Source organism: Hylobates moloch, unplaced genomic scaffold (genome assembly GCF_009828535.3).
Source record: "Hylobates moloch isolate HMO894 unplaced genomic scaffold, HMol_V3 SCAFFOLD_1, whole genome shotgun sequence".
In the NCBI taxonomy this organism is placed as follows: Eukaryota; Metazoa; Chordata; class Mammalia; order Primates; family Hylobatidae; genus Hylobates; species Hylobates moloch.
In genome coordinates, this window is record NW_026652276.1 from 121,947,276 (window position 1) to 121,962,828 (window position 15,553).

Sequence of the window (15,553 nt, forward strand, 5' to 3'; positions counted from 1 at the left end):
ACATTTCCACCTATCTCATCCAACTGCCCAGTGTTCCCCTTACATTAATCTTGCTGCTGCTACCGCTGAACCTTGTTAAAAACAATTGGGATTGTGTCACTTCCCTATGCGGAAACTTCTGAAGGACACCTTTCATCGTCATGGATTCATCAACTGGCATTTGGGCTCCGTGAGCCCTGGCTTGAGCCTCTTTCTCATGCATCCTGTGAGCATGGCGTGTGTCACTCCTGGCTGCCCCACCCACCATACTCAGTGTGCCTCCATTTCTCTGCCCAGACTCTGTCCTCTGAAGGAATTTGCTCCTCCTGCCCCACATCTGCCACAGGTGCCCACTTTGTATCAGATACTTTCCAGCCATCCTGGCCTATCCCAAGAGCTGCCCCGATGGATCTGCAAAGTGGCCATGGTTTCTAGAGCTGGAGATGAGCTCTTCTTCTCCCGGGTGCCCATCACCGCCACCTCTGGCACTGCCTTCTCTCTCCTTTATGGGGTCTTAAATGTGTACTTATCCAGCACCTCCAGGACAGGATTCTCATCCATTCAGTTTTCAGTCCATCCTGGTCTTTCCCCTCTGTCACACCTGCATTCTCCCTGCAGTGCCTGAAATGTGTGCTTTTTTGTAACATCTTACATGCACTTACATTCTTTTACTTTTATCAGTTATTTCATAACGAAAACATTTCTTCACATAGAAAAATGGACCAAGGGAGGGGAGGTGGGGAGGGCCTCATTGGGCCCCCAGCATAACCCTATCAGTGGGCAGGGTGTTCTGGGGGTGCCCGTTCCGCTGGAAACCACATGGTGTCTCCTTCCAGGCTGAACAGAAACGAGGAGCCCCAGGGGTGCACACAAACTAGCCAGGGGTGCGCTGCTCAGACCAGGCTCAGCTCCACAGGGCGGCCTGCGCTTCCTGCCACCTGCCTTCCTGGGCACACCCTGCCCAGCTGTTGCACCTCCTGCAAATACTTGTTTGCATTCGTGGATATGAAAGGGAAGCAGGGCTGCTCAGAGCCCTCTCTGCTTGTTCTTTCCCGGGTTATCCAGGTGAATCTGATTATTGCAGGATAAGCTCCAGGTTAAGGCTGCTCTGTCAGTGTCACTGCAGTTCATTAGCTCTTCATTCTAAAGCAAAAGCCCTACTGTGCCCTTCTGGGTGTGGAAGCAGGTATGGTCCTGGCCTGAGTTGGGGTGATCCTCTCAGCATTCTCTGGGCAGCCCCTTTGCCCATCAGAGTTGGCCAGGCTGGGGTGGGTGAATTAGGCCCTTCCCTCAGCCTTGCAAATATTGAGCTATTGTATGGAACCAGCTGGCTGCAGGTCCAGGGACCTATCTCTGTGGCCCATGGTGGCCAGCTCTGTGGGTCTTGCCCCCCTCAGCACCCCCGACATCCCAGGAGGACAGGACCAGGTGTCTGTATGCTGGGGATTTGGTGGGGCTGTCCGTGGGAGGCCTGTGCTGTGCCCTAAGGGGCTGGTTTCCAGGCTGTCCGCAGGGGGATCTGTGTGAGTTTGGGTGGGACATCTAACAGGACAGAACGCAGCCCTTCAGGGCACACTCCAGAGTGGACTCAGCATACATAACCCCTCCCACCTGCCGCAGGGCACTTTCAGACTCCGGAGATGACTGACATTAACACGGGCTCATTAACAATGTTGTCACCTTCTAGAGAAGGCACTTCCCTCCCAGGCCGCCCTTGCTGACTTGCTCGCCTATGGATGGGAGTCCCCTGCCTGGCTCTGCCTGGCTGGCCGCTGCCTGCGGTTGAGGACACTCCCATTGGGGGTACTTTGGGAGAGCTGGCTCTCTAGGGCTCGGCCTGTTTTCTGTCACCATGAAGGAATAAACTGGCCTGTCCTCAGGGTGCCACACCCTGCCCAGCTGTTGCCCCCCAGAGCAGCCCCTCCCCATGGCCTTTCCTCCATTGTAAAATACAGGAGTTGGACTGGAAACAACACATGCAACCTCCTCTCTCCCCCAGGGCTGATGATGAGTGCTGCTGGCTTGGTCTTGGTGCCTTGAGGCATCTTCTTAGTCCCCACAGAGATCCTGGGAGGCTGGTGGTGTTGTCAACTTGTTTCACGGAGGTGGAAACCAATGCTCGAGGTGGAAACCAATGCTCGGAGGAGTTAAAGTCCTGTTTAGTGTCTCCGGGTCTGATGACTGTGGCCAGTAAAGGGACAGGTGGTCCTATTTTGACCCCCTGCTGTCACTGCTCTGTCTGCCCTTGCCAAATGGTGGGCAGGTGGCAGGAAGCGCAGGCCGCCCTGTGGAGCTGAGCCTGGTCTGAACAGTGCATCCCTGGCTAGTTCTAAACTGGGGCTCCCCGTTTGTGTTCAGCCTGGAAGGAGACACCACGTGGTTTCCAGTGGAACAGGCGCCCCCAGAACACCCTGCCCACTGATAGGGTTATGCTGGGGGCCCAATGAGGCCCTCCCCACCTCTCCTCCCTTGGTCCACTTTTCTGTGTGAAGAAATGTTTTCGTTATGAAATAACTGATAAAAATAAAAGAATGTAAGTGCATGTAAGATGTTACAAAAAAGCACACACAAATCTCCCTGTCAGTGACTGACCACGTAGTCATGAGATCAGTGAGATCAGTTTAAACAGCTGCCTGGGTGAGTCTAACAGCTGAGGACACGATGTGGCCCAGGCTGGCCACCCTTCCTCTCAGCTCTGAGTGCTAAGTGAGGAAATAAACCCGCCTCAGGCAGGTCCGGGGGCCTTTGAAGTCCCTATGTCACCAAGATTTGCCGTGTATCCAGCCTCCATCTCCCGTTTTGTAACTCAGAACCCGTCTGGTGCCTCATTCCCGTAACTGAGGTTTCACTGCATACCTTTCCTTCTCTCTGGCCCGGCCACTCTGTCTTTAACCCTGTTTTTGTGCTTGTTTATTGGTTTGGTTTTTATTTTAAAAACTTTATTTAATTATGTTGAATTCATTCGATGAGTCATCTCAAATTCTATTTGGAGTGAAGTGGAGCAAAAATGAACTAAGGAAGGAAGTGGTAAAGGAGAGAATGGGGCTGGGGGAGAGGAAGGAAAGAGGGAGGGAGGAAGACCAGTGGGCATCAGGCATCTGTTACCTGGGATACAGAGATGAGTAACCCGCCCTCCCAGCAACTCGAAGTAGGTTTTGTTTTTCCTGGGGGAACTTTTGAGAGGCGGTTCTCCCTAGTGGCCAGTCCCCAGGGAGGCACAGCCACTCAGCTTCCTGGTCAGAGGGCTCTCCCGGAGAGCACTGTTCTTGTTCCTGTCCCTCAGGCCCTTGGCAGGCTGGCCCTCAGCTCCGGGCAGACATTGTCCTGTGAGCTCCATGCCTGCGTGCTCACCGTGGGGCCGGGCACACCTGCCAGCTGCTCCTGGCTGTGATCCTGGGGACTCCCACACTCATCAGGCTCTCCCACCTGGTGGGCTATTCCAGCTGCCTCCTTTATGCTCAGAGCTATTGAGATATTAACATAAAGAGTGGTGTGCTTGACTAAAGCAGGGGAAGGAGCGAAACGTAGGAGGAGCTGTTTCTGGAAGGGAAAAGCAGCCCTGGCCGGTGGTCCCTGCCCAGGCCCAGCACAGTAAGTTCCCACCCCCCACGTGCCGCCTCTCGGCTGGGCTGGCACTGGGCACTTTGTCTGTCCCTGGCCACCCTCCTCTGTGGCCTCCAGTACTGGCTGCTTTGCAGTGAAGGGGCATTTCCAAGTCATTTTTCCCCTTTAACTTCAATGCTGCAGATGTTCGGTGGGACCTTGTGTCCTAAGAACTGTCCACCCCATCTGCCCCTTCTTGGGAAACTTATTTGTGAGAAGAGCAAAGGGGAGCTTCCGACTTCTTTGGAAATGCTGACATGTCTGTGTCCTCCCCGACTGTTGCTTACCTCTCCCTGCTGCCAGTCTTCCTGAGCTGCCTCCTTCCATATGGTTCCAAACCAGCCTGAGCTCCTGGCTAGGGAGGCAGGATCCTGTGACTATTTGGTTACAAATAAATAGAGATACAATCTTAGTCTGTTGTTTCTCATAGTTGAACATGAAGGCAAAATGACAAGATGACTTTATTTTAGTTTCCCACCCTCCATCGGGTGTACTTTCTCTGGCAGTTCTTAACGATTGCTGCTTATGTTTAAAAGCATTAAGCAGAAAATCAAGTTGGGCAATCCTGATAATTAATTGGTTCCTGGTATTCTTGTTCTGGAAGGGAAAAAAATGTCTTATTAACGGTGTGGCTTTGGGAAAATCACTTACCCTCTCTGAGCCTTGTTTTTCCTACTGTTAAATGGGCATTGTGGTCACAGCTGGTTTTGTGATCTAAGGGGGATCCCAATAATTTGTGGATAAAGTGCATTTCCAGGGCCTCACACAGGCCTGACACAGAAATAAGATGATGGAATAAGTAGCTAATATTTCTTTGGCACTTATTACTGGCCAGACACTGTTCTAAGCCCTATGTATATGTTTCCTTATTTTATCCTTCCAAGAATGCTGTTTCTGTCTCCTTTTTCCAGATGAGGAAACTGAGTCACACAGAGGGCAAGTACATTCCCAAGATCAGACGGCTTACTCGAGCAGTAGAACTGGCTGCCTACCCAGGCATTAGTATTCTAAAGAGTATGCGCTGAACCCCCAAATTGTATGTGCTGGGTGGTGGAGGAATCAATGAAGGATGAACAAATAAATGCCTCGAAATTTGCCAACTGAATGTTGTTCAGGTTATTGCCTTTGAAAAAGATTTTACATTTATTTCTTCTCCATTTGCTTGGTGAAACAAAAACAGAACGTGCAGAGGTGTCTCAGCCCAACCTGTTTAATTGTCCCCACCTCACACATAGCCTGGCAGCTGTGATCTGTGTCTCTCGTCACCAGGCCCTTCATAGTCCTGCTTCCTTGCGGATTTGTCCATGGCTTTTGTTTCTTTTTATTTATTTATTTATTAGAGATGGAGTCTTGTTCTGTTGCCCAGGCTGGAATGCAGTGGCACCATCTCAGCTCACTGCAATCTCCACCTCCTGGGTTCGAGCAATTTTCCTGCCTTAGCCTCCTGAGTAACTGGGACTACAGGCACATATCACCACGCCCGGCTAATTTTTTATATTTTTAGTAGAGACAGGATTTCGCCATGTTGACCAGGTTGGTCTCGAACTCCTGGCCTCAAGTGATCCACTTGCCTCCACCTCCCAAAGTGCTGGGATTACAGACGTGAGCCACTGTGCCTGGCCTTTTGTTTCTTTTTATAGAGCTGTTTACTGCTAGTTTTCAGGGCTGGTCAGGCTGCTAGGAGCAGCACACAGGCCCTGGGGACACCCAGAGGAGCTGATATTCTCACTGCAGGCTTAGGCCTTGCTGGGATTCCTAACATGACATCCATAAAAGGGCTTCTTTTTCTTTTTTTTTAGACAGCGTCTCAGGCTGGACTGCAATGGCACAATCTCGGCTCACTGCAACCTCCGCCTCCCGGGTTCAAACAATCGTCCTGCCTCAGTCTCCCAAGTAGCTGGGATTACAGGCGCCTGCCACCGCACCTGGCTAATTTTTGTATTTTTAGTAGAGACAGGGTTTCACCATGTTGGCCAGGCTGGTCTTGAACTCCTGACCTTGTGATCCCCTGCCCTGGCCTCCCAAAGTGCCGGGATTACAGGTGTGAGCCACCATGCTCTGCCAAGGGCTTCTTTTCTTTCCTCTTCACCAAAAGCCAGCGAGGACAAGGAGAGGCAGGGAACAGGGTGCCATATTTAACCTACCCTGGCTCAAGGATCCTGGCACTGCCCTGCACTCATATTGGCCCCTGGGTAAGTAGGAGCGAGAGCCAGTGCTAGTCACTGCTTCTTTCACCAGCCTGGGCTGTAGCTAGAGGCCTGGCAGAGAGTGGAGACCTGCTTTCTGCCAGTGGTCAGAGCCCCCCTGGGAAGAGGGATGGTCACCTCTGCTCCAGGGTCTTGGGCCTTAGGGAGGCAGAGATGCTAAGGGGACTGCTTCTTAAAGGGTAGTCTTGGGGAATTACATGAGAAAGCACTTAAAAAATATGTATCACCGTTTTCAGTACTTGAGTAGGCACAGGATACTGAGTTCAGCTCAGTGGGTGAGAAAAATCCATAGTTTATAGTCATGTGTATCCAAGCCACACTGTTAGCCTTTGCCGAGCTGTCAAGCTGATACTTAACTACATTGCTATTCTGTGGGCACTGTCTTCCTAAATAGGCTCCAGTTATTCCATGTTATAACCTTGGGAAGGAGCAGATGTCACTGCTTTTCATCCTACTCTTCTTTTAGATAAAAGCCTGTTAAAGTCAATGGGTACATTTATTTTTGTTAACCCAAAACTAAAGCTAACTAGCTGTCTGTTATTGAAATCTAACAACAGCATTCTCATGCCTCTTCAGATGGCCATATGACTCCATAGCCACTTTGGGATTAGTGGTTCGTTTCTTCCTTTCTTCATTCTACAGACTGCTGTGCTGGGTGGCTATTGTGTGCAGAGTGCGGCCCAAGAGGCTAGAGATACCTCTGGGAGCTAGACTGCCAGTGCTCTGCTGGATCCACATGGGAGGGGGCTGTAGAGCTCAGACGAGAATTCACAGTTAGTTGTTTTCTTGCAGTTGTGGTCAGCCCAGTAAAGCAGACCAGGGCTGGGCGTGGTGGCTTACGCTTGTAATCCCAACACTTTGGGAGGCTGAGGCGGGCAGATCACCTGAGGTCAGGAGTTCAAGACCAGCCTGGCCAACATGGTGAAAACCCATCTCTACTAAAAATACAAAAATTAGCCGGGTGTGGTGGCGGGCGCCTGTAATCCCAACTACTGGAGGCTGAGGCAGGAGAATCACTTGAACCCGGCAGGTGGAGGTTGCAGTAAGCCAAGATCACCCCACTGCACTCCAGCCTGGGCAACAGAGTGAGACCCTGTCTCAAAAAAAAAAAAAAAAGAAAACCAACCAACCAAACAAAAAAAAAAAACAAAAAGGAGACCAAAGTAGAAAGGAACATATTAATGGCATCCCGACTCAGGTCAGGTAGGGAGATCAGATTCTGCTTTGCTGGAAGTTGCCATCTGAGCCAAATGCTTGAGAAATCACAGGAGTTAACCAGGTAAAGCTGGGATACATGAATGAGGAGCATTCTAAACTGTGTGTAGTATGTGCAAAGAACCTGGGGTAGGAGGAAGCAGAGCGGGTAAGGTAGGGACAGGGAGTGAGGGAGGCACACAAGGAGGCAGGGGCTGGCTCACCCAGGGCTCTGAGGACCAGGCTGAGCACCTGCCTTTCACCCCATGGCAATGGGACATCAGTGAAGGATGTTCCATTTGAAATGCCGTACTAGCATTAATTGCACGACATAGGCTTGGTTTGCTGCATCTGAGCTCTACTCTTCAGACTGCCTTCCACCTGCAGTATACGCACCCATGCCAGGCACACAGTGCTGAATGTCGAGCAGTGACTTCCCTGGGCAATGGAGATTCTGTACAGTTTAACTGGATGCATTGGCAACATACAGTGCAAGGCTCAGGGACAATCTGCAGTGAGCAAGGCTGGCTTGTTAGTCTCAGACAGGCATTGGACATTTTTGTCTTTATTCTATGAACAGCCTCACAAGGGAGACATCATTATCCCGCTCCACAGATGGGGTCACTGAGGCTCTTGAGTGCCCTGGCCCAAGATTCTGCAGCTGGCAAGTGGTGTGGGACTCACACCCAGGTCTGTCTGATGCCAGATTTCATTACTATACTGTGAGGTTTTGGAAACTTTTGATTTGTTCAAACAAGCAGTCAAAGGACAGGTTAAAAAAGAACCAAATTCTGGCTGGGCGTGGTGGCTCACGCCTGTAATCCCAGCATTGGAAGCCGAGGTGGGTGGATTGCCTGAGGTCAGGAGTTTGAGAGCAGCCTGGCCAACATGGTGAAACCCTGTCTCTACTAAAAATACAAAAATTAGCCAGGTGTGATGGTGGGTGCTTATAATCCTAGCTACTCGGGAGGCTGAAGCAGGACAATCGCTTGAACCCAGGAGGCGGAGGTTGCAGTGAGCCGAGATCATGCCACTCCATTCCAGCCTGGGTGGCAGAGTGAGACTCTGTCTCAAAAAAAAAACAAAAAACAAAAAACATCAAATTTCCACCAGAGTTGGGCTCTCATTGATTACAAGCTTGTCTCGAAATTAACCTTCCTGTCAGGTGGGGGCTCCCAGATCCTCACCTGTGGAGAGGAACATCAAACCAGCTGGGATCCCACCCCGCCTGGGGAGGATCCCATGTCTCCCTGGGACCTCGTGGACTTCAAGGAAGTTTTGTTGCAGAGGGAATGGGGCCTGGTCTTTCACTCTTCCCTCCTCCTTGTGCTCCTCCTCTGCATGCCCCACATGGGTGAGTGCAGAGGAGGCTGCTGGCTTTCTGGTGAGTGTGCTTACTCCTGCCCGGGTGGTGGCCATGGTGTTGATGTGACAGCCAAGGGAGCAGCTCCAGGGATGGCTGCTCTGGAAATGTGCTTTGGCAGTGGCCTTGGGGAATCTTCAGTGGCCCTTTCAGTCCCAGCAGTCCATGGCCTCTCCTCCTTCTGCCAGGGCCCCCGGCTTCCTGTCTTCTCTGCCTTCGTTAGGTAGATGTGCTTGGCTCTTCCCTCGGTCTGCTCCCAGATGTGCAGAAAGACTCTTTGAAGCTCAGGTCTTCCTTCTGATCAGGCCTGTCCTCCTGAGCAAGAAGCCGCAGTTCACAATGGAAAGCATGGTTCTCATAAAGATACTACAGCGAGCATCACCACATGTTCTAGAGCTGTCCACTGGTCTTGGCAAATGGTGTGTGGTGGGGTGGGGTGGGGCGCAGTGGGATGGGGTGAGGCTTTAGGGTGGGGTCTTTAGGGTGAAGCCTAGGGTGTGCTAGGATAGCGCACTGCAGGATGGCACCCTGCAGGAGGGCACAGCAGCACCGAGAACTGTAGGGTCACTGCAGGACCATGTGCCATAGGGCCACTGTGAAAAGCAGGTTTGCCCTAGTGTGCCATGTGTGGATTTGTAACTCCAAGGTGAGGTCGCGACATGAGCGCACAGTCCTGGAAAGAGGAGGGAGATGAGGCCGAGGCGAGTGGAGGACCTTTCCTAAGGCTGCAGGTGCCAAGCAGTGGACCCTTAACTTGGACCCAGACTGCCTGACGTGGAGCCCATGTGCTTTGCCATAAGGCTAGGCTACTTTCTCCCAAAAGAGGTGTTTTTGCCTTCCTGCCGCTTAGTCTGCTCTCACCCACTGTGTGTGACACACTAGGAAGTGCTCTGTCCTGGGCAACAGAGCAAGACTCCGTCTCAAAACAGACAAACAAACAAACAAACAGACAAACAAACAAACAAACGTATGTGGAACCAGAATGACCCTCCAGGCAGTGCATCTAATTCTTTATCTGAGGAATGCCTCTCCTCACTTTTCACTCACTGATTCAGGGAGTCCGGGGCTGGGATGACCTCCAAGTGTTTGATCCACAGCTGTCATTTTACCAGAAGAGGAAGGGAGTTTAGTGACCTCACTGAGCCCATGAGGCCAGTTTGTCACGTGGCCAGGATGAGCTCCAGGACCTGTAGAAGGAAAATGCTTCTAAAGAGCAGTCTGGCCGGGCATGGAAGCTCACACCTGTGATCCCAGCACTCTGGGAGACCGAGGCCAGTGGATTGCTTGAGCGTCAGGGCAGCCTGGACAACATGGCGAGACCCCCATCTCTAAAAAAAATAAAATAAAAATTAGCCGTATTTGGTGGCACATGCATGTAGTCCCAGCTACTTGGGAGGATGAGGTGGGAGGATCATCTGAGCCCAAGAAGTCACTGAGTGGCTGCAGTCAGCCATGATCACGCCACTGCACTCTAGCCTGGGCAACAGTGAGAGCTTGACTCAAAAAAAAAAAAAAAAGCAGACTGGAACAGGGCGGTCTTTGCAGGCTTACCTTTTGCAGGTTTAACCTTAACCACAGATTCTACCTGGGCCTCCCTTTTCCCTTTCTCTTATTTGGGTGTTGAAGGCTGTGATAAGAGCATGCCAACAGGGACACAGGTGAGGGAGGCATGGGCTGGGCAGAGGCTGGGTTGGGAGGCTCTGCTGTCTGGGTTTTTTCACCCTGGAAAACAAGAGAACAAAAGAAGCAACTTGTGTTTCTATCTCATGGGAACTCTAATCATGAAGGGCTTGGATTTGATTGCCATTGGCGATAGGGTCCACAAGGAAACCACAGCTCGAGAAGGCTTTTGAGGATGTGAGCGGGCAGCTCTCTTTTCAAAACACCTAGAGAGTGGAACCCCGTCTCTACTAAAAATACAAAAAAATTAGCTGGGTGTGGTGGCGGGCGCCTGTAGTCCCAGCTACTTGGGAGGCTGAGGCAGGAGAATGGCATGAGCCTGGGAGGTGGAGCTTGCAGTGAGCTGAGATCGTGCCACTGCACTCCAGCCTGGGCGACAGCAAGACTCTGTCTCAAAAAAAAAAAAAAAAACACCTAGAGAGAGTGAGTTTGCAACACAGATTTGCAGGACTGGTGCCTACAAGTAGAGAGAGTTTTTTAAACCTCGTATGAGGTTAGGATTTCGGGTATCTCAGGAGCCAGGTTTAATAAACCTATAGCAAGTTAGTTTCTCAGTCATCCTTCAGTCATGAAATGCATTATGGTGCACACATAGAGTTTAGATTTGTGCAACCCAAGTCTAGGTGTATTGTTTACTTTCAAATAAAGACTCACAGGGACATCGTATCCCTGAGTCTCCGCTTGACAAGCACAGTATTTCGGATACTCTTGGCAGCAGTTCCAGTTCAGTATGGGGCTTGGTTCTCATTTTAGTCCAAGTCAAAGCAGCTGAGGGGGTTCTACCCCAGTGTGTCAGGGGGTCCTGTCATCCGCATGTCCTCTACTTGGTTCCAGATTTAACCCCTGAATGATTCAGGGGGATTTTAGTGCACATCAGATCTCAGACGCTGACTTGGAAGTGATGGAGGGGCCATAGTTTCTCTCCCCTTTTTGGCACAGGGCTAGAACAGCTCCCCCAAGCAAGAGTCTTTTATCCTCACTGATGTTCATGTGATTCAGGGGCAGCCTGTGCAGGAGAGGGTGTGGACCACCTGAAAGCCAGGAGATGGAAGGAGAGCAGAGTTTTGGCGTCAGAAGGTGCTACTGTAGCTTAACTGTGGGATTCCAACACGTCTGCCCACCAAATCCTCGTTTCCTCATCACCATCCCTATGTTACCAACCTGTAACATGTAACATAGGGATGGTGATGTCTGCTTACTGGGGTTTCTGCTGGGCTCCGTGCAGTGCTCTTCAGGGTTGTGCTATGGAAGCTGCTGAGCACCGCATGTCTTGGAGGTGGCCAGGCCTGGGTTTGCACATCCGGAGGCATGAGGTGGACAGATGCGGGTCTGGAGCTGGGGATTCGAGTGGGTGTCGAGTTCTCTGTGTTCTTGGAGGGTGGCCCTGAGATGTGCGGGGTCTCGCCTCGATTTTAAGTGGATGTAGACTTACATAGAACATTGGGTATGTTGGGGGATGGGCTGAGTTCCTCCTTCCTGCCCCTCTTCCCAATACAGAGGTTAAGGAAGGAGTGTCTCTGGGCAATGCTGGGATACTTTACAGGAACCCTGCATTTCTGAACACTTCATGTAAGCAACTTTGTGCAATTCAACACTCTTTCTGACTTTTCACCAGCTCAGGTGCTGGGGCCTCCCTGTGGTGATAGCACAGATTACAGTTTCCTCCATTGGCCTTGACCTTAGAAATTATGTAACTATTGATTTAAAAGGTTTTTTTTGTTTGTTTTTTTGGCAGTGGTTGCAATTTGTATGGTTTCGGGGTTTGAACATTGGAGTTACTGTATCAAGGCGTATAATGCTGAATTGGATTCAGAGATTATTGGATTGAGAAGATCCCCTGGGTCTGTCTGACCTGCTCTTCTCACTCTGCAGCTGAGGAAATGGGCCCTGGGTTCTGTCAGGGACAGCAGAGCCCTCATGCCTTCTGGGACCCTTCCCTCCTTCCCTCCTGCCGTCAGGGCCCCGCCTGAGGGACAGTGACACTCCTACCCCATCACGTTGGTGCCGGCAGTGAGCAGTCACGTATTTGTGTGGTTGTCATCTTGGAATGATGTGCCATATGAGAGTTAAATAGTTTTGCCCAATGAGTTATATAATGCTGTTTATATGTTAAGTTGCATGCCAGTCTTTCACGGTCAAATGATAAGCGTGACATAGGGTCTGAAGCGACAGCCCACCTGTAGGAACTGGGCCAGTGTACTCCAGCATGGCATTGCAATGGGAGTCACTTTTATTTGGATGTGTGGTCTGGTCAAGATGTGGGACACATATAGTCAGATCCTGATGGGTTCATGTAAGACCCAGGACCATGGTGGGTCAAACTCCTTGCTGTTCTCCCCTGAGATGTTGGCTTATTGAATACTTTGTTGAAGTAAATGGGACCCTGGTTAAGCTGAGTTTCCCCATGATGGGATTGGTTCTATTAGGATTGCATCTGGGTTGCTTGAATTTGAGTCTTACATGTACATATTGTATGAATTAACCTAAACGGCTTTTTGATGTACCATTTCCTTAGCTTTTTGGAGACTTCATTTTAGTGCATTCAGTTTGCCTCTGGGATTGTATTCTAAATGCTTTTTTTGGTTTGTTTATTTGTTTGGGACAGAGTCTTGCTCTGTTGCCCAGGCTGGAATGTGGTGGCACGATCTTGGCTCACTGCAACCTCCTCCTCCCAGGTTCAAGTGATTCTTGTGCCTCAGCCTCCCAAGTAGTTAGGATTACAGGTGTGTGCCACCACGCAGGCTAATTTTTGTATTTTTAGTAGAGACGTGGTTTCACCATGTTGGCCAGGGTGGTTTGAACTCCTGGCTTCAAGTGATCTGCCTGCCTTAGACTCTCAAAGTGCTGGGATTACAGGTGTGAGCCACTGTGCCCTGCCGTATTCTAAATACTTTTTATACACACACTTCAGTTGTCCTCTGAAATCTTGCATCTGTTTATATTTCACCAAGACTTTAAAAAATGTTTTCAAAATTTTTATTTTTGCTGCTCTCCTAGGCAAAAGAGTAGTCTCCTGTTTTGTAGCTGTCTAGTCTGAGCTGTGAAAGGCTTTGGGTTAGGGCTTTGAGAAGATCAGAGGAACATGTTTAGAGCCTCCTGCAGCTTTGTGGGCACAGGGGACGAGCAGGGGGTGCAGCTCAGAAGTCAGGGGTGGGCAGGGTCTGGAGACTTCACTTGACCAGGTCTGCCCAGCACGGGCAGTGGCCATGCGGTGCCAGGCTGGGTTCCAAGCCATTGATAGAATTACCTCAGTGAATCCCTAGACAGCTCCATGAGAGTGGCCCTGCCTGTTACTATTCTCACTTCAAAAGGCAGGAGACAAAGAAGTGGAGTGGCCAAGGGGCTTGCCCAGGAAAAGCAACGAGGAGGTGGACCCAGGGCTGAGCTTGCCGGCACCTTGGTGTAGAACTGAAGAGCACGCCCCTAGATCCTGCCCCTGTCTTGGGAGGCTGAGACGCGGATCTCTGCGGTTTTGGAATTGGCGCTAGGCTTTGCGTTGGTATGATTTCAGGAAAACATCTGTATTGTTGGTCTCCGAAATATACATAGAATTTGTTTTCTGTTCATTTCTTGCCAAAGGAGTCCAGGTGAGCTGCACCTGCCTGAGTGGGATCCCAGGTGTGATCGGGGGTGTTGATGCCTCTGATGGCGGTGTCCGTGGGCCTGCTTTGATCGCGGAGCAGGAGGAGTGCCGGAGGCTCTGTGTCCCCCCAACTCGGGGGTCTCTGGGCTCCTGTGTGCAGCATTACCTGGCTTGGGGCAGAAAGAGACTTCGAGGGAGCCCTCTAGCGGGTGTCTGGGTTTCCCCATTCACCTCTGCCATCTGACAAGATCGCTTCCCTCTTTGAGCCCCAATTTCCTCACTTCTGAAATATTGGAGAGCCTTCTTACTCATACAGTTGCTGGGCATTTTTCCTGAAATAGTAGATCTCTGTCACCGTAGTATATAACAACCCTTACACACAAGGAAGGGTTATATAACTATAAAGTAATTATAACCCGAGTTTTTTCTCCCTGTTGAATAGCCTCTTTAAAAAAGAGTAGGTATGATTGAGAATTCCTGAAAGTCACTCATTAATTGGTTCTTTCAAGTAAATAATAGCAGCCATGATAGTCATAGCACTGGTGTCATCTGGCACCTCCCGTGTTGGAGGGCAGGGCACTGTTTGCAGGCCAAGGGATGCCTACCTTGCCCTGACTGGAGGGTGGCCTCACTGGCTCCTGTGGAAGCCCGTCCTGATGCTGGTTAGTGGCATTGCGTCCTCTGGTGAGCTGAAGCACACAACATGGTGTAGACCCTTCTGAGGTGATAAGGTGGGCTAGTAGTTGTGATTGACTTGCTGTTTATGATTAAACTGTGGGACAGCTGTCATTGTTCCCTCTCAGTGGTGTCTGTGTCATGTAGACTGGCAGGAAAGGAAACTTCAAAATGACCCTTGTTTTGTTATTTGCAGGTTCCGGGGAGTACCACGCTGTCCAGTTCTCTCTGCCGTGATAAACCTCTGCGGTGAGTGTCTGTGTGGGTCATGCATTCCTGTGTCTCTGGCTGTAGGTCAGCTTTCCACAGAGGAAACCTGGGCATGCCATCATTTTATTCTGTAGAAATCATAATTTTTGTTTTGGTTGTAAACATTGCCAATCAAAGGTGGTACAGGCCAGGTTTTCTATCCGTTTCTAAATGCTGTGTCAGGGTCAGAAGCCCAGCTGGTAGAAACACCTGTGATTGTCTTTGAATAAATAATTGCACTGCTGAGGCCTGATTGTGCAAGTGTCACTTTTAGGGGAGACTCCAGGGTGTGCTGGCAAGAGCCCCTTTAGAGCAGATGATGGGGGCCCTGAGCTAGCATCTTCTGGAGAGGCACTCACCGTGGATCCTCATGACTGTAGGAAGCGCTTTATTTCTGTTCTAACAGTGTTCAATACATTTGAATTGGAATTAAATCCATGTCTGATAAATAAGGTAGAGAAAACAAAATCCTTGGGAATTGTTTGGATGCTGATTTGAACAAATCAACCTTAAAAAATAAATGTATGGGCCGGGCGCAGTGGCTCATGCTTGTAATCCCAGCAGTTTGGGAGGCTGAGGTGGGGAGACCACAAGTTCAGGAGATTGAGACCATCCTGGCCAACCCCATCTCTACTAAAAATACAAAACTAGCTGGGTGTGGTACCGCATGCCTGTAATCCCAGCTATTAGGGAGGCTGAGGCAGAAGAATCCCTTTAATCTGGGAGGCAGAGATTGCAGTAAGCCGAGATTGCGCCACTGCATTCCAGCCTGGCGACAGAGCGAGACTCTGTCTCGAAAAAATAAAAATAAATAAAAATAAAAATAAATGTATGGTATTGGATGTTTGATGTTATTATTTCTTTTTGAGGTATGATAATGGCATTGTAGACATTTTAATCAAAAAGTGCCCTTATCTTTTAGAAATCAATACTGCAAGATTTATAAATGAAATTACCTAGTATCTGGGATTGCTTTAAAGCAATCAAAGTGGTGGAGGAGATTGCTGGGGGTATTGATGG

General features: G+C 50.0%; 1 protein-coding gene across 4 annotated transcripts in view; it reads left to right on the forward strand.

Moving 5' to 3' along the window:
• The window catches only part of TNS3 (tensin 3), a 223,798-nt gene that overhangs the window by 50,454 nt on the left and 157,791 nt on the right, over nucleotides 1-15,553 (forward strand). For 3 of the 4 annotated variants that reach the window (XM_032758139.2, XM_058445056.1, XM_058445064.1), the window contains one exon: nucleotides 14,481-14,533. Coding sequence is in view for 2 of the 4 variants with exons in the window: in XM_058445056.1 (XP_058301039.1) it covers nucleotides 14,481-14,533 (53 nt within the window). In the remaining 2 variants the exon portion in view is untranslated. Of the gene's footprint in view, nucleotides 1-3,480; nucleotides 3,571-14,480; nucleotides 14,534-15,553 lie in introns of those variants that run through there. The other variant, XM_058445070.1, reaches the window with a different exon arrangement.